The sequence below is a fragment of the Prionailurus viverrinus genome, chromosome D2 (genome assembly GCF_022837055.1).
Source record: "Prionailurus viverrinus isolate Anna chromosome D2, UM_Priviv_1.0, whole genome shotgun sequence".
Classification (NCBI taxonomy): Eukaryota; Metazoa; Chordata; class Mammalia; order Carnivora; family Felidae; genus Prionailurus; species Prionailurus viverrinus.
In genome coordinates, this window is record NC_062571.1 from 32,906,482 (window position 1) to 32,925,281 (window position 18,800).

Consider the following 18,800-nt stretch of genomic DNA (forward strand, 5'->3'; position numbering starts at 1 on the left):
GGGGCCAGACCATGAGGGCCTGTGTCCTATGCAAAGGGGCACTGGGGAGTCATGGATGGTGTGGAGGAGAGGGGCCTCCCTATCTGCCTCCTGTGCTCAGTGCTGGTGGGAGAAGGACAGGTTATGAGCCTGTTTATTCAGCCTGACACATGCTCAGCGATGGGGGAGAATCAGCACACTCAGAAAGAAACAATGGCAACTGCATCACATCGTTCTCCCGAGGCCCCTTCCAGCCTAAGCAGGGGTCTTGTAAAGAACACTCTTGCCTCAAGGAGATAGTCCCGGGGAAGGGTTGCCAGCATGCCCCAGTGAAAGAAGTTGCTCAAAGCGGTGACACAGGGCCCACGTCATGGCCAGCAGCACAGACAGGAGGCAGCAACGCGGATGCCTTCCTCGAGAGAGACCCTGCAGGTGTCAGAAGGGACCCAGTCATTATCCCAGCGTGAAAAAAACGCAGGACCAGGAATACTGTCTCTGCCCTCAGGGAACTTACGGGCTAGTCCCACACTCCTGGCCAGGAGGCTTCACTCAGGCTGGCAGCTGACCCCTTCACACAGAAGAGTCAGGAGGAGAACTGCCATGGGTGTTTTAGAGAAGTATTTAGCGTAGAGCTTAAGATCGGTGGCTTAGAATTGGACCTGATTTCAAGGCCACCTTCTCCCATTGCCTAGCTGTGTGCCTTGGGCAAGGCACTTCACCTCTCTGAGCCTTAGCTTCCTTTTCCAAAACCGGATACTAGCTGCCACCTAGAAAGCTACTTGTCACAGAGGTGGACAGACGCAGCGCACAGCACAGGACCTGGCACGTAACAGTCAGTCGACGGGAGCGGGGATTGTTTTTACCCTCTCGTCTCCACGAAGAGCCTCATTAGCTTGCCCATCTTCAGATGTGCCCAGAGCTCACTAAATTATGAATCGGTTCCTTCGCCCAGCATTTTGCCGGCGTGGCTCGCGTGCCAGGCCCTGTGGCGGGCGCTGCGGTGACGAGAGCTGACCGTCGGGCAGAGATGCAAACAGATCCCGAGAATGTGCTGAGCGCTCTCTGGGCGGCTCGCGCATGTCTTGAGACAGGACACTGACTGAACACCTGCCGTGTGCCAGGCACTGTGCTAGGCAAGGCAGCTGGAGCCCTGTGGCTTCCACGGAGCACGGGCGCTGTGAGGGAAGACAGGTGCGGGCCAAGGAATTATAGAAGATATGTGGACGATGAAAACATCCAGGGTGAGGTGGGAACCTTAATATAAACAGCGGTGGAGGGTGGGAGCCGGGGAGGGGCTGACCTGCCTTAAGGGTCTAGAAGGTTCCATAAGGAAGCAATATTTCACCAGAGACCCCAAGTCGGAAAAGGGCAGGGGTCCGTACGTAGTGTATAGCAGAGGGAATCATGGCAGGCTCCCAGGAGGTAGTAATATTGGAGTGGGTCTTGTGGGCCTCTCGTGGCAGGCTGCCATGGCCCAGGGATGGCTTGTGGATGCCCTACCCCAGGGCAATCCGAGTAACCTCTATGCTGCCAGCAAAGCCCTCGGGGCCCCCGGCCACCTGCCTGTAGTGCACACCTGTCAGCTCCCTGCCCTTGAACCTCCTGACACACTGACTCTCAGGTGCCCCACCGAACACCCGAGCCCGAGGCTTGGGCAGAAAGGGGCACTCATCAAGCGAATCAGCACCGCCAAGAAACAGGAGGCTTGGGGACCAAAAGGCCCTCATCCAGAACTCCAGGATGAGCAGATCATCTTTAGAACTGGTGCTGTTACGGCCACCAGGAGGCCATCAAAAAAAGGAAAAAAAAAAAAACCACCAGATACTGCATTTTAAATTCCTCTGAACCCTCTTAGAATAAAAATGACAAAGCCGCAGGTCCGGTTGGCTGGAGGGACGTGGTTAATGGGCTTCGGGGGAATAGTCACCGACGAAGGCAGCTGCTCCGAGCACTTCTCACCCTTTTGTTTGCTTTGCTTCACCCCCAGAACACACCGGTGGGGACACCCATCTTCATTGTGAACGCCACGGACCCCGACCTGGGTGCGGGCGGCAGTGTCCTCTACTCCTTCCAGCCCCCCTCCCTGTTCTTTGCCATCGACAGTGCCCGCGGCATCGTCACGGTGATCCGGGAGCTGGACTACGAGACTACGCAGGCCTACCAGCTCACCGTCAACGCCACGGTGAGTCCCGCGTGGATGTCTGCCTCGCCCCCTACCCCGGGGGAGAGCAACGGGACATCGGCGTCCTTCCCTGCTGGTCAGGCTCAGCCATCGTGATGCTGGCGATAGTCACAGGGAGACCAAGGGCCGGGCTGGGCTGAGCACTCGGGTGGATGGTCTCCATGAATCCCCACGGCAGCCCCAGCTCATAAGTAATAAATACCAAGTGACCCATGTTACAGACGAAGAAACTGAGGCACGGGAGCCATTCGGGTGACGGTGGTGACTCAGCAGCTTCACTCCCGTGCCCGCGCTGGTAGTCCCACAGGACATCCGTGGTGTGGGGTGTCCCCTTGCTCTCTGGAACGTCAGGCCGAGGTGGGAAGCCAGCTATGTTGTGACACCACCCGACATGCAGGGACCGGAGGGTCCAGGCATCCTGAGTAGGGCACGTTATGTGCTCCAAGGACCGTGCTGGGTCCTGGAAATTTCGGGTTCAGTTAGTGAGGAGAGGGAGGAGAGAGAGAATCATCATCCCGTTATATGGCTGACGCTGTTGAGACTCACAAGCCGACGAGTAGCAGGGAGCGAGCATTCAAACCTGGCTTATCAGCCACCCGTCCAAGGCCCCCACGGCCAGGAGTTTCTGAGTTTCCAGAACATCACAGCGGCTCGGCCTCTGTCACCTGCTGTTCGGGAGGACCTGAGGGACAGGCAGGCCACACCCTAAGCAGGCTCCTACCCCTGCCTTCCTGTCTTGCCTGCTCCTGCCTCTTCTCCAGGCACAGCCGGAGCCCTCAGCAGGCCGCAGGGCAAGAGCCGGTGCCCGTTTGTCCCTTATCGCCTGACACACGCCCTCTGGCCCCGTGTCGCTGCAGCGGGGACTGCCAGTGGTGCTGGGGGCTCCGCTTGGCAGGTCACAGAGCCCGGATCCTGGGGTAAGACACACGGACTAGGTCGAGGGTCCAGTGTGAAAGGCGGGGCTCCCCCAGGCTTGGGCAAGGTGGAGAGAGGCCCCAAGAACGAGGAAACGCACTCTTTTTCTGGGGAGGCCACCGCAGGAGACATTCACGTTCTTCCCTTTCTCCCCTGGTTCCGTGTTCATCGCCTGGGAGGCCACGTGTGCTGCTGTTAGTAAACCTGACTTCTGGGACCGATGGGGCTTGCGAGAGCAGGGTCCGCTTTCTGCACGCACCTGCACCCTTGTGCTCTCCCTTGCCCCCGCACCCAGCTGCGGTGTCCCTCCCGCCACCCGCCATTTGCCCACACCGGGGCCCAGAAATGCACAGACGCTTGCTCTCTTTCTTGCTATGAGCCTGTCCCTGTGGAGTAATTTCCATCTTCCGTAAAAATGGCTTTGGGCTGGTGGGGGAGAGACCAGAGCCGGGCACAGGCTCAGGTCTGGGTGGCCGGGCCTGTCAAGAGGCCTGGGCTCAAGCTGAGACGGTGAATACAGTTAAATTGCTGTTAATCTCCCAGCGCTCAGGCCCTGAAGCAATAGAACGGGAGCAGCCCTTCAATACTGATGGCTCCTGCACCTGCATAGTCCCCCCTAGGACCCGTGCTGTACCCTTGGCTGCTGGGCATTTCCCCAAGGAGAGTCTCCTGTGTGGCATCACAGGGAGCAGGCTGGGGTCCCAGCCGCCACGGGGTGGGCACCAGGTGGGGAAATGTGAGGACTTCCCCGGAGACGGCTGCCGAGAGCTGCAGGCCCCAGAGTGGCAGCTGGGAGCCCAGCGTGTCGCCTGCCCTGCCAGGGTGCCCTCTGCCATCCCCATTCCCCAGCCGTGGAATCCGAGATAGGCTGCGTGGGGACATCTGTGGCGGGAGCAAGGCTGTGGCCCCAGGACTGCGGGACGGAGGGGAGGGCACGTGCCAGGCCGGACAAAGCCAGCTGCCCACAGAAGACTGCTAACGGCAGATGAGGGTCACTGGCCTCCCCTGCTCCGAAGGTCAAGGGGCTTTCTGTTCCTCCCACTCTGGCCCTGTCTGCCTGGTTGTTCAGGTCCCTGGCGGAGAGCTCTTACCACGGGCAGCCCCCAAGCCTGGGCTGTGGGTTCCATTGTCTTAGAGTCTGGGAAGGTGTCTCCCTGGTGGATCCTTTGCCCAGCTCCTCCTGTGTCCAGACTCTCCCCCACCCTACCGCACCCACCCCTCATCCCCAAAGTCCCTCACCCTCTCCGTGACTGTCCCTGAGGACTCTTAGGACAACCTGCCCTCTCCCCCGCCAAAGACTCTACTGCTGCACCTGTGTACCTGGAGGGCAGGAACAAGTTCTAGGCTTGTTGAAATGGGGAGAATGCTTTGCATCAGTCAGGTCACCCCAGACCAAGGGAGACCCCATCAGAGGACGGTCGCTCTCAAATCCCAGACCAGAGAATTTACAGGCCTGAGGGTCCACGGAGGTCATTGTGTGGAGCCCCTTCGTCTCCCCGAGAAGGAAATTGAGACCCCACGAAGGAAGAGAACTTAGGCACAGTGACCCAGCAAGTCAGGGGCTGAGATGACGTCAGGGCCCCGGATCAAAACAGGGCAGGTTTGTATTGCAAAAGGATCTGAGTTTGAGTCTGGGCTACACATGCACCATCTGCGTGACTCTGGGCAAGTCACTTAATCTCTGTGAGTCTCGGTGAACATATCTGAATAATGGGCACATAGCATCTACAAAAGCAAACAAGGTGCGAGCACAGTGCCTGGTACTGAAACGTGTATTCAGCGTGTAGTTTCTGTTCCTCTTGGCTATCGTTATTCGATAGCAGTGGGCTATTTAATGTTTATCATGGGGGGCTGTGTATTTGGGGGTAATAGAAGATGTGTTTCTGATTTCCTCTCTTGGTGAGCTTTCGTAAGACTAAACTTCCAATTGACTAGGAGGGTTTAAACACGGCCTGCCTGGCCGCAGGGGGATGGCCTACACGACCTCTCAGGATTTCTTCCTGGAGTCCCCCAAATGTCACATGCCCCGGAGCTCCCCCGGCTGTTCTGTCAGAAAAGTTGCTTGACCACTAAACCCTGGGTGCAGACGGGGAGGGGGCGGGGATACAGGTCTCCGACTAGCCCCCTGTCCTGTGAGAGGGCCTTTCTTCTGAGGAACGCCCATCCTGGTCCTTCCCTTGCTGCCCTGGGGTGAGAGGGGGCAGGAAGTAGGCATGATGGCAACCAGTGGCCTTTGCCTGAGTCAAGAGAAGTTGCTAAGGACAGCACTGTCTCTTTACCCCAAGTCAGTCATCCCATCCGTGAGGTGTCCAGCATGATCAGGGCTAGGCTGGGCGGGGGGAGGGTGGGGTGGAGATCTACCCTAACCCTCCTCTGTGACACTGGATAAGCCACCTTCTGCTGGGCCTTGGGGGCCCTGTTTGCATTTTCCTGCACAGGTCAGAGATCACCGTGGGTTCTTAGAGTTCTTGAACTTCTGTGTACTAACGATCTTTGTGCAGGAGTGCGGGAACCTGTGCGTACATAGGCACACAGGTTTGTGCACATGGGTGTCATGTGTGCAGGTGTGTGTGTGTGTGTGTGTGTGTGTGTGTGTGTGTACGCGTGTCAACAATGTCACAACCTAAGGCTGTGTATTCTCTGTCCTCTAAGGATCAAGACAAGACCAGGCCTCTGTCCACCCTGGCCAACTTGGCCATCATCATCACAGATGTCCAGGACATGGACCCTATCTTCATCAACCTGCCTTACAGCACTAACATCTATGAGCATTCTCCTCCGGTAAGATGCTCCCTGGCCCTCGTGGGGCTTCCCTCCGAGCTTCCGTTGGGGACGGGGGCCCTGTTTGGTAGGACAGACTCTTCCTTGGCATTTCTTATTCCCTTCAGTCCCTGTGCATGTCAGTGATGGGTGTCTTGGCACAGTGAAAACCCAACCCCCTCTTCATACTGCACCCCGTGTCCTCACCCTCGCACTTCATCCCCAGAGGGTTCCAAGAAGCAAAACACAAATGTTTACTAGCATAAACAAACAGGAGCAGCTCAGAAAGATTTATGTGGGACACTAGGGATGCCTGTGGAACCAGCCTGGTCTGGAGAGCACATTTGGACTCAGCCAGGCTTACCCAAACAGATTTGGGCTCAGCCATATTCATGGGTCGATCTGCCTCTCCCAGCCAACCAGTGCTGTCTAAGATGGCGGCCATTTACCCCCCTCTCCCCAACCTTCTCTGGCCTGGCTCTTCTCTGAGAGCACACAGCTCTGGCTGCCCCTCCTAACTGCTGTGTCTTTGGATTTCTCAAGTCCACGTTTTCAAAAGAGGCACCTGATTGGCCGTGCTTGTGATTTTGTGCCACGTTGCACAGTCACAGATCTCCAGCCAGCCTGGAGATTGGCTGCCCTTGGGCTCTGTGTCTGCCTCTGGTTCAGTTGGTTGTGACTGGGAATCTTCGAGACCCAGACGTGCTACTGCCTGCTTGGCAGGGGCTGGGAGCGGGCAGCTTCACTCGCCCATCCCTTGCCTGGTCGCCATCCGTGGTTTTGTGCAAACTCGACTAAAACACACACTCGGCTGATAAATTAAGAAACGCTGGCTCCTCTCGGCAGGTGCAACCCTGGACATGCAGCTTGGGGAGTCTTTCCTGTGGAAAGAAAAACATGCCCTTCCTTTTGACGGAGCTCGGTGTGCTTAGAGGAAAGACACACAACTTGGAGAGCAAAGCAGGGCACCACATGCACACTTGCATAGGCTCACAGGATTAGGTTATCAGTGAAAGGCAGGCTTCCCTTGATCAGGGTGAAGACTGTACCTGTAAGGCCACCACAGGCCAGGGAAGCCTGACCTCCAGTTTGGAGGCTGTGGTCCATCCTGACCATGGCATCCTCGAAGCACTGTGCTTTAGTCTCTGGGTTTGTGGGGGTAGTAGCCACGTCCTTCTTGGGGCCAGGTATGGGCTGGAGGACCTAACAGGCAGGATCCTTTTTAGTCTTCTGCTGCAGGCATCTGGAGATGTTTTTGGGGTGGAGGGGGACATCTCAATGCCCCCCTCCTCACCTTCTCTTTCTTAGTGGTCCATGGACAGCAGGACCTCTAGCTTTTGAGGCTAAAGACTATCTCCTTCCAAAGTCTCTTTGCTACCCCCACATCTTCTCAGCCCAGGGAGTCCTTCCCTGGCCTTTCAGAGAAGATAGGCCCTTCCAACTGTCCCTGGCCCCTAGATGTCCCCTTCTTAGCACTCAGTGCTCTTGGACAGCTGGCTCAGCCTCTGCTTCCCTGCTAGACTGGAAGTGTAGTTGGGCAGGGATTGGGACTACTGTGGGCAGAGCACATCAGGGGTGCTAAGGATGTATTTGTGGAGTGAATGAATGGATGAATGAACGAACGAATGAACGAACAAACGAACAAACGATGTCCTGGTCAGACCAGCCCTCTCACCATCCTGCCATCCTCATCACCCCTATGGCCACTCCTATCACCAGTACAAAATCTGCCCATCTGTTGGTTCCCAGCTCACTGGCCACCTTTCTTTGATTTTTTTTTTCCTGGCTTTATCCTCACCAGCCCGTAGACGTAACCAGCCATTTCTTTCCCTCAGCCCTCCCTGTGTTGCATAATTTACCACTGAATTATAGTTGTCCCTATAATGTTCACCGACGTGTGAGTGCGTTATTTTGGAGCTCCTGGTAGTCAAGGTACCTGAGTCTCTGGGACCCGGTCTCAGGCTTCCAGTGGGTCTCCCAGGGCATCGTGCCCAGGGCTGAGTGCAGAGAAGATGCTCCAAGCCAACTTGTTGGTTGAAGTGAGGATGTGATGGCGACCAGGCAGCCAGGGAAACTGGGAGCAGGTCACCGCACCCACCTTGGCCAAATCACACACACTCTGGATGGCTTCCTCGCTGGGAAACAGACTGGGAATGTCTACAGTAGTGCCTCCATCCCCCGAGGGCTTCAAGGATTAGAGGTTGCATGCTTGTGTAGAGTACCCAGCGAGGCATTCGGTCACAGAGGTTATGGGTCGGTTGTCCCTTTGGCGCCGTGAGGCCACTAAAGCCAATGCCCCAGGAGCTCCCAGGGAGCAGGTGTGAGCCCCACCACTTAGGTCATGACTGGGCTCAGGGGAGCCAGACGAGGAAGTAAGGGGGAGGTTTCGGACTTTCCCAGGCACCCACAGAATCTTCTCGTGGGCACACAGCTCGGCCTCTCCATCCTGTCCCCACACTTAAAAGGAGCACTGTCACTTGTGTGTCCCTAGCACAGCTTTTTCTGCTGCAGGCCGATTCCCATATACTCCAAGCGTGATTGTCCCAGGCTTCTAATCGGTTTCCATGCCTTGATCCGGGCCCTGCGTGTCCCTTTACAGTGTGGAACCCTGACTTAACTCAGTACTTCCCAGGCCGGCCGGGGCCAAGGAGCACTGTGGCAGGCCCAGCCTCCTCGACCCGAGGACCCAGGCATCCCCACTCCCAGCCTTGCCTCTGCTGGCCTCGGGGCCTCCATTCGGACCCCGGCCCACTCTGCCTCACTCTTCCTCTTTATCTGCGGCTCCCAGCATGTATGCCTCTCTCTATCAGTGTATCGGGCCAGCATGCCTCATCTAAAGTGTATATATTACCTAATAAAATCCTTCTTATTTGGGATTATTGCATCAAATTTTAATTTCCTCACTCGAGCAGCGGCATGTCGACCTGCCCGTCAGTGAAGGACCGATAGAAGGTGAAAAGAGCGGATAAACTGCACAAATTACTGCCAGCTGATGCCTATCAGCCCTTTGACTGGAATTGACTGGAATTAAGGACTGAGAAATAGGATTTTCTGCCTCAGAATCTGCTGTGGCAGCTCTTGTCGGAAGTCCCCTGCAGCCCCCACGGGCCGCCTCCCCCCATGGGCACCTCCCACCTCCTGAAGCAAACTGTGTCCACCTTTCAAGTCCTTAATCCTGTCATGGAACCGGGAAAGCAGTCCCAGGGGAGAGAGGTGGGCTGGGACCCCCGAGGCCCGGCAGAGCCTGATGGGTTATCGCTCCAGCTCCTGTCCTGGCCGGCTGCTTTGGAAAAGGCTGGCCACACAGAAGGGAGACACAAGTTCCTTCTAGAGAAGTCTGAGCTCCTCTCAGCTCCGCCCCCGACTTCCCCGCCAGTACCCAGACCTCGGAGGCAGGGGCTGTTTCGCACACCTCCCCCACCCCTGGCTTTGGCACACCTACTGGGCACAGAGCCCCGGGCCTGTCACCTCTGCCAGCCGTGGAGTCCCCCAGACCCACCTCAACCCAGCCCTCCATTCCCCGGTCATCCGCACCCCACCCACTCCCCACACTTTGGGACGTGAGACCAATTCTGGAACCCTCTGAGCCTCCGTTTCCTCACATATTCCCCCGCACTGGGGCTTGTGAGGAAAACGTGAGAGTACCTGTGTTGGGTGCCCAGTGCGGTGCTTGGCACAGAGTAGGTGTTTAACCAGTGCTAGCTCTCCCTGGGCTGTTAGCTGCTCTCTCTATAGGACACCCAGAAAACACCTTACCCGTAGAACACGTGGTATGTTTCTGGAGTGCTAGGGAGTCTGAACGTGCCGACGTCCTTTGGAACATCACATGCATGCGCTCCCTACGGAGAGGCAACTCAGCTTGCATCAGATGCTCACGGTGGTCCCCGTGAACACTGACCGTCACGTCTATAGCATTTGCTGTGCGTCCTGGGTGCAGTTCCAAGTGCTTCAGAAGTATCAGTTGCTCAGGGGTGGAGGCTGTCATGTCATACCCATTTTATAGATGGGGAAAACAAGGCAGCGAGAGATCAAGTAACTCACTCGAAGGGTTCGCAGCCCAGACAGCCTGGCACCAGTCAAACCCCGAACCCCGTCACCATACTGCTCTATCCGCCACCAGGAGCCGGGACCCTGGGGGCCTGTGCCCCCTTAACCTCTCAGGGGAGCCTCCTTTCCCAGGAGGCCTCCTGCTTACAACATGGGTTCCTGTGACAGGAGGAGCCTCGTGGCAGGGTGGACCCTTCCCTGACCCTCCTGGGCCTTCCCACCTACTCTCCCAGCCAACCCCGCCCCTAGCTGGAGGGCCAGCCAGTTAGGGGCCTGGCTCTGGGCCGGGCAGGGGCCATGCTTCCCCATCCCCTCGTCTTTGGAAATAAGTTTCAGTATATTGAAAATATAATTACTGAGACTCCGAAACAAGAGCCGTGGGATCCCAAGAGCCCCCATTCCTCCCCGTTAATTCCTTCTCATAACATTTCCAGTCCTTGTGGCTGCACTTGTATTAAAAGCTCAGGGTTTTATTAAAAATGGATTTATTTACCCAAAAAGAGATGAAACCCCAAACTTTGTCAGGAGCCTGTTGGATCTCACTTCCCAGAAGCTCAGGTGTGGCTCTTCCTGGGGAGAGCCGGCCTCCTCGTCATCTCGTCCTGGATTGCCTGCCGGCCCCTCGGAGCCCCACCGGCAGCCCAGGGTGGGGGTGCCCGTGGGGGAGGTGCTCCCAGGGCTCTTTGGCCACCAGGTCCCTTATTTGCACGGGCCACCACCGGCCCCGTTTCAGTCCTCCGGGGGCTCACTAGGCCCAGCTCAGCCCAGCCACTCCCGGATTGTATGCCCGGAGACATGCGGTCACCCCTTGAGGTCTCTTGTTTAGTGACCTTCTGGAAAGGTGTTCTGGTAGCCTCAGGGCCCAGTTAACCTGGCAGGCTAGTCTGTGCCCTCAGCAGGCCAGGGGCTGCCTGGGACCTGGAAACCCTCATACTGGAACACGTTTGGGGCCCAGGCCACATGGGGCTCTAGAAAAGGGAGGATTGTTCCCATGTCCAGAAAGCCCATCCTGGCACCCGAGACTCACACCATTGGGACCTCCCCCTGGGGACAAATCCAGGCCCCCCCTATGTGAGGAGTGGCCCCCAGAAAGGCAAACACCCCAAAAGTGCCCTGTGTGGGGTGATACCGGGGTGAGCAGTTAGCATAGACGCTGCAAATCTGATGAATGCCTCCTGAATGACCCCCCACACACACACACACACACACAGATGCCTGGGTTTGGGACCATTAACTGATGTTACAGGAGAAGAGTCTGTCATCAGACCAGAAAGCCCAAGAGAGCAAAGGCTAACAGGGTTGTTGTTGTTGTTGTTGTTGTTGTTGTTGTTTTAATCACTTTACTAACTTCTAGGAGCCTTTACTACACTAAGCTCAAGGGAAGGATGGGATATGTAAGTGGTTCCGAACGTGACATGAGCTAATGCTTGTGAAGTGCTTAGATTGGTGCCTGCCACATCACAGGGACTTTCATAAATGACAGCGTCATTATCACAGAAGCTGGTAGACAGGCAGTGTTGCCTGGAGGGCAAGAGCATTTTGGAGGCAAAGTATCTGACTTTGAACCCTGGTTTCACCATTCATTTGTTGCAACGGGACCACGGCCAGGTCCCGTAACTCGAGTTCCCCAGTTTCCTCATCCGGAAAATGGGGCTTCTGGGGTACGTGTGAGGGGGAAAGGAGTTCCTAGCAGGCGTTTGCCGCAGCACAGAGTGAGTGCTTGAGAAAGAACAGCACCTGCCTTAGCGGGAACTTCCTGGGCTCTGACCCCCTTTGGGTCCTCAGAACCCACCTGGGGAGATGCTCATTTAATGATGTCTTTCTCTGACTTGGTAACAGTCTATTTCCCCCCAGGGGGTGTCGTCAGAGCTCCGGGATCCCTTATCCCAGCGGGGGGGCCAAGGAGGGAGCCACATCTGCTTTCTGCATGGCCTTGGCCTCGGGGCAATGGCCGTGTTTCTCCTGGAACATTCTCGCCTTCCCTCAGCCCACCCTAGAGGTGTTCCAGATTGCTGCACACCTGGGCCCAGGAGAGGATGGAAGGAGAGCTGTGCAGGGGCAGCACTGCCCCGAGTGGGTGAGGTGGTGAATGCCCCTTCTGTGTCTGGAGGGGAGGTGTCTCGCTCCCGGGCCCCCCTCCCCCTCAGAGGGCCTCCGTGTCAGAGAACAAGACTCTCTCCACAGGAGAAGGTGTTCAGGAGCACGTGGCCTGCAGACTTCACCCTCTAGCTGACGAGCAGCAAATGAGTGAGAGGCAGCATATCAAGGCCACAAGAGTTCATCATTAGACATGTAAATGCCAGGGTTGACATTTCCCTAGGGGATGGGGACAGGGCTGTCCTGCTCATTATTTAATTTTTTTTTCTTTTTAACGTTTATTCATTTTTGAGAGACAGAGAGGGACAGAGCGTGAGCAGGGGAAGGGCAGAGAGAGAGGGAGACACAGAATCCGAAGCAGGCTGCCGGCTCTGAGCTGTCAGCACAACATGGGGCTTGACGCGGGGCTCGAACCCATGAACCGCGAGATCATGACCTGAGCCGAAGACGGACGCTTAACCGACTGAGCCACCCAGGCGCCCCTGTCCTCCTCATTATTAACCAGGGAGAACTGTAGCCCAGGCGAGAATCCCAGGCTGGCATGGTGGACAGGCTTGGCTGGCCAGACAGTGGTGTGATAGGGCCTGGAGGCTAAGGTGAAGGTTGCCGTGGGCAAGGGACGACCCAGCAAGTGGTGGTGGTGGTGAAATGAGAATCGTATACGTTCATTCATTCAATCAGCCAACCGACCCATCAACTGACATGTGAATGTGCCCATTATATGACAGGATCTCTTCCTGGAGAGTCTTATGGCTCCAGGCCTCTGCCTGTGCTGCCTAGTTTGCCTTCCGGATCATTTTCTCTCCCTGGAAAACTACTCATTTGTCATGACCCGTCAAAATGTTGCTGCCCGTATAACCCTTTGCCAGCTCCTCCAGGTGGACTTCTGCACTTTGGGGTACATTTCCGCATCTAGGCACCCTAATGTGTGTATAGCAGTGCCTGTGAATCTGTCTGCGACCCCTCCCCATAGACTGTGTACTCCCTAAAAGCGGGGACCCCCAAGTCCTCATCCTGGTGGTCCCAGAACCTGGCTCCTTCTCCCCCATTGCTGCAGGGAGGATGAACAGGGTGTGGAACAGAGCCATTTGAGGCAGGAACCGCGGGTGGTACTGCTGGATAGGGCATGGTTCCTAGGGCCTTGGTGGCCTCCCGGGTCATCCCTAGAGATACTCACTTTCAGGATGTATGATGCTTTCGTTAGTAGAGTAATTGATCCATGTTCTCCTTTACTGAAGTCCTAGTGAAAGCAAGGTCCCAGGGTTATTGCTGTTACCCATACTACGGTGGGACAAATGACACCAGAAAGGTGCAGCAACCCTCCTGACATCCCACAGCAATTTGATGCATGGTTGAGATAGAGATGAGATCTCTTGTCCCCCAGCTGGATGCTCTTCTTTCCTGGGTGGTCACACCAGATGGAGGGAGATGGGGAGGGGAAGAGAGAATGATAGCATCAGCAAGATTGGGCCTCCCCATGGGACTCTGAGGTGTTTGCCAAGGCCTCAGTGTTATGTCCTCAGGGTGATGGGGACAGCCGAGACCTGAGCACTCAGCAGCTACTTCCTAGGCTGGCCTTGCAGCAGGGAGGCCGCCCGGGGGCTGGACAACCAAACTCAGGTCCCTCCTCTCTCCTGCCCAGGGCACAACCGTGCGAGTTATCACTGCCATTGACCAGGATAAAGGACGTCCCCGGGGGATTGGCTACACCATCGTCTCAGGTAAGGCCTTGGGAAGGGAACTGAGTGGATGAAGGAGGGAGGAGCCAGGAAGGAGGAGAGGTGCTTGGGACTGAGGCTAAGATGTTGGGGGCTGCTGGGGTGGTGTCGGGTGACAGGAGTGTGTGACACTGTCCAAGGTCCGAGGCATCTGAGCACTTTGGGGCTCCGAGCCCGGGTCATTGGGGACTCCCATCTAACCTCCTTCAGTGCTCTGTTTTTCTTTGTTTTCTTTTCTGACTTGATGAAAGGGTGGCATTTGTACATCATTTTAGAATGAATAGAGCTACACCTCAGCTGATTTCATGCTCCCATCACATTTCTGACCATTGGGAGTCCATGTCTGGTCGCAAGGGAGGCACAGAACCCCTCCTCTCCCACCCGCTCTCTCGGTTGAGCGGAATGGTGACTGGCTACAAAGAAGGTTCTGGGTGATGGCGTCCCTGACCTCCTATCCCCACCCAAAGATGGATCATGTAGCAGCTCCATTTGGCTGTCCCAGGACTGGGTGGCTTTGGAGAGAGGGAGCCGGTGACAGGCCCATGAGAGGCTGCTTACTCACGCACACTCTCTGGGTCTGTCCCTGTGTACCCTGCCCACCACACATGTGTCCTCCTTCCCTGCCCACTGGTCCGTGAAGGGTCAGCCTAGTGCATGTGGGCAGGCCAGACTGATGGCCAGGAGGATGGCAGGCCACCAGGCCAATGTCTACCCCGGTGCCTCTCCTGACCACACCTCCACAACAGAGAGCAACATTTTGGGGACATATTTTCCCTAAAACTCAAAAGACACCAAGGTGTAATGATGAAGAATGTAGAGGATGGCGTCTCGTGAGTGTATTGCCTTGGGATGGTCTCCATACCTCAGTTTCTCAAACATAAAATGGGAGCAGTAAGAGTACCTACCTTGGATGGTTAAGGGTCAGAAGACTTAATATATGTAAAGAACCCAGTTAATGGATCTAAGGTCCTTTATAAGTGTTAGTTGCTGTTATTATTTTTATTGCTAGCAGCCAATAATAACCTTGCAAAGTTGGGGATTAGCTGGTGGGAAGAAGCACCCCCCATCCTCAGGAACGCAGGAAATCAGGAGCATTGTGGGTTCCCTGTGATCTGCAGCTGCTGGCATGACTACCATTGTGTCTTCCAGCCCAGGACCCAAAGCAAATTCCACCCCAGCTCATGTGGTCAGCAGCAGCATAGATTCGGGCCTCTCTTCCCCCACCCCACTTCCTCCCCATTCTGGTGCCCCACACAAGACTCAGCAGAGTAAACACCAATATGTACTTGTGGAAGGAAGGGAGGGAGGGAGGGAGGAAGGAAGGAAAGGAGGGAGGGAGAGAGGGAGGGAGGGAGGGAGGAAGGAAGGAAGGAACGAACGAAGGTAGTGACTCCAGGGTAGTGGGTTTTCAAATTCCAGAATGCCCAAGGATCACCTGGGGCTCCTACCAAAAATAGAGTCCTTGGCACCCATGGAGAGTTTCATGCTGTGGAACTAGGGTGGGGACCAGGAATGGTCCTTTCTCACAGTGCCCCAGGTGCAGATGGTCCTTAGGCCAGGGTGTGGGAAAGCTAGTCCTAGGAAGGAAACCATTCTGCGGGAAGGCAGAGTCCCCCCCCCCCCCCCAGAATTTGGGGGCCCTCTCCCACTGAGCAGAGGAGGGAGGCCCATGCTGGTGTTGGTCTCCTTTATGAGTTTTTCGATTTGGGAAGCAAATCAAGTGCCTCCCAGGGGCAAGGGGCTTGTGCTGGAGAGCTGCAGAAACACCGGTGAACCCTAAGGATGATAGTTGAGGGGTCAGGATAAGGTAACAGCGCGAAGGGGACACCAGGCTGGGTGGGGGATTGTCTCCTCATCTCATTGCCTGTGTGCTGGTTCCAGACATACCCCCACCTGGATGAGGTGGGGAGCAAGGAGCCAGGAGCTAGCCTGCAGTCATGGCCAGACGGGAAATTCCTGCAGTGACACTGAAAGGCCATCCTCCAGGGTTTTGGTCCATTCCAGGTTCATGCTGGGTGCTAGGCCACCAGCCTCAGACCCTGAGGCCCTCTCCAGCCTTCAAAGATAGCCCCAGCCAGCTCTCCCTCCTCACCCCATCCCCTGGGAGCAGGAGGCTGGAGGGCAGAGCTGCTGAGCCTTGGGTGTCTGGCTGGGCTCTGGAACCTGAAGTCTGGGGCCAATTGCCTGTGGCAGCATCCTACGAGATTTCCAGGGGCATGCTCTCCTGGGCCAGGTCCCCACGTATGAACCGCAGGATGAGAAAGGAAACCCGGAATGTGAAACTACAGGTAGGCGATGTGTGTAAAGGTGGGGGCAGGAGGCAGAAACTTCTGGAAGGCCTGGAGCACTTAGCGTAGCTTTATAGGATTCCCACTGCCAGCAAAGATGTGCTTTGAGGGCTTTTTTAGAAAGGTTGACCAATGGGTTTCCTCTCACATGCCAACTGTGATTGATTGGTAATGGCTGCCTGAAGAGGACCCGTGAAGCCAAGCAGGCTCAGTGCGGTACTCAATTGGTAGAGCCTGTTACTGATGTGGAAAGAGAGAGGGCAGCACGTGCAGCAAATAGTTGCCATCCTTGCCAAGATAGCACTTGGACCTCGCTTATAGGGTGGCCTTGATGGTCCTTTAACTCCTTCATGGGTGTTTGTCGCCACAAAACCCGCAGCCCCACCCAAATGCTTTTCAGGCAGCTGGAGGAAAACGTTTCCCTTTTCCTTCCCTCCCGATCCTGCTGCCCACCTGCCTGTTCCTGCCCGCCCTTCTCTGGCCCTGGGATGGCATGGTCCTCCTGCAACCTGGCCTCACTGTGAGCCTAAAGCAGGCAGACCAGCAGAAGGGTGAAGTCCCCCAGGGGGGCAGGAGACTGAAAGCTAGGATGTGGCCTCAATTCTACTTCATTTGATCACCATAGACACTGCTGCAAAGCACATTGTCTCCCAAGGATCTGGCCTCACACACATGCCTTTCCAGTGATGTTAAGTCTCGGCCCTTCCCTGGGAGGCTCAGCCAGTGTCTGTTTGGCTTGAAGCAGGAAGAAGGAATGCCCCCTAAGGGCATCTTCACATGGACTGCCCCAAGTTGGCCCTGAGTACCCTGTGGGAGCCTGCTTCAGCCCTCAATACTAGGGAGCTATTTTCATTGGAGAGGAAAAACGAGGGTCTTGGTGGCTCCTAGAGCCAGGTGTGAGTCCCGACAGCCACAGAGGGTGACCCAGTCTCTGGGCACCTCCAGAGCCTGGGAAGGGGGTGGCTTTGTCTGTATGTGGGTGGACACAAGTCTGAGCCCATGAGTGATCCATGGCGTGCGGTTAACCTGCTGGGCTCCTTGAGGCCCCCATCCCCTCTGGGCTGTTTATCAGCCCTGCAGCTGGGGGGATTTATGTCTGCACACCAGCGCTTTCGCCATTACTAATGACCCCTTTGTTTTGCCAAGAACAAAGAGGCCTTCAGAGGTAAGTTATGGCTCCATTGCCATCAATTTGTTCTCAGCCTCTTGTGGCCAAACTGAGACTGAAGAATGACAAGGTTCTTTTCCACAGAGGACCTGGCACGGGCTCCATCTGCTTCCTCAGCCTGTGCCTGGCCTGCCACTCACCAAGGGCATCACTTCCTTCAGGACCCGAACAAAATGGGGCTCCCATCCCCAAAGGCCAGCCCAGCCCGGGGTCTCAACAGACACCTTCCTTTGCCAGATGGAGACAGTCCTGCTTCAAGGGGCAGCTGTGGCCCTCCCCATACAGAGCACTGGACTTGCAGTCCAGAGTTGTGGGTTCAAGGCCCAGCTCTGCCACCTGCAGCAGTGTGTCAGAGAAAGGCGTTTGACCCCTCTTAACCCCATAATCTTTAACCATGGTACAGGGTTAATAATCCCTATGGCAGATAAAATGGTGCCAGAGAGACTCTAAAGGGCCATAAAGTATTAAGCATTATTAATTATCAAGGAAAGATCAGGCCCAGGGGTCCTAGGAACTTTATTCATTCATTTCTTCCTTCATCCATTTAAGCAGGGAAGTGGTTGAGAGGGCAGGTTCTGTGGCTGCTGTCCAGGGTGCTGACCGCTAGCTGTGCTGGCCAGTTCGGTTGCCCTGTGGCTACTGAGCTCTTGATATGTGGCTAGTCTGTAAGATAACCCAGGGGATTCTGAAGACTTATTATGCAAAACAGGTTATAAAGCATCTCATTAATAATGTCTTATATTGATGACATGTCGAAGTCTTATTATTTTAGATAGACTGAGTGAAATACAACATATTATTAAAATTAATTTCATCTACTTTTTTAATGTTGAATGTTTTTAATGTTTAATGGCTACTAGAGAATTTAAAATACCACATGCGGCTCACATCCTATTTCTGTGGGCAGCTCTATTCCAGAGTCAGACCACCTTGCTCGCCTGCTACCACTGACTGTGTAACCTGCATCAGTTTTTCAGTCTGTGAAATGGAAAGTAGGAGTAGCCTGAGCCTCATAGGGAAGCTATGCACATACAGAGAGCAAAGACACATAAGTATGTAGAAGAGTGTCTGATTTTATAGTAAGTGCTCAACAAATGTGCGCTCTTGGCATCCACCCGCATTGGATCAAGGGTTTTCTCTAAGCCAAGAGCTGTGCTAATGTCCTGAGAATGTGTGGGACTGGAGGCACTGTCTCAGCCTCTGGAACCTGTAGGGTAGGTGGGGAAGCAGACTGAGATACGTGGGCTGCGTCGGTAGCTATTGACATGGAGTGATGGCTCCCTGGAAGGTCCATTAGACTGTTCTCTCTACTTCTCTGTATGTTTGAAAATATCTGTAATAGGAAGTGAGGAAGAATCCATGGGAGGGGCCACCTCCCCCAGCTGTTGCTGGGGTGAGGATACTCACCGAGAAGAGATCACCTAAGCTGCCCCCCGACTGATGAGCAGGAACTACCCGGGAACTGTGGAGTTAGGGTGTTACAGGCAGAGAGCACAGTGTTTACCAGGATCCCAGAGCAGGAGAGAGTGCGGTACATTTGTGGAACTGCAGTAATCCAGCACGGCTGAGCGCAACCTGCAAGGGAGACCTTGGGGAGGGGAGGCCACAGAGGGAGGCAGGGCCCAGCCATGCAGGGTGTGGAATGC

General features: G+C 55.5%; 1 protein-coding gene across 1 annotated transcript in view; it reads left to right on the forward strand.

The window, feature by feature from the left end:
* CDH23 (cadherin related 23) overlaps positions 1-18,800 on the forward strand; it is a 415,376-nt gene that overhangs the window by 178,791 nt on the left and 217,785 nt on the right. The window contains exons 7-9 of the mRNA XM_047825054.1: positions 1,967-2,161; positions 5,729-5,857; positions 13,623-13,701. Of these exons, the coding sequence (XP_047681010.1) occupies positions 1,967-2,161; positions 5,729-5,857; positions 13,623-13,701 (403 nt within the window). The remainder of the gene's footprint in view (positions 1-1,966; positions 2,162-5,728; positions 5,858-13,622; positions 13,702-18,800) is intronic.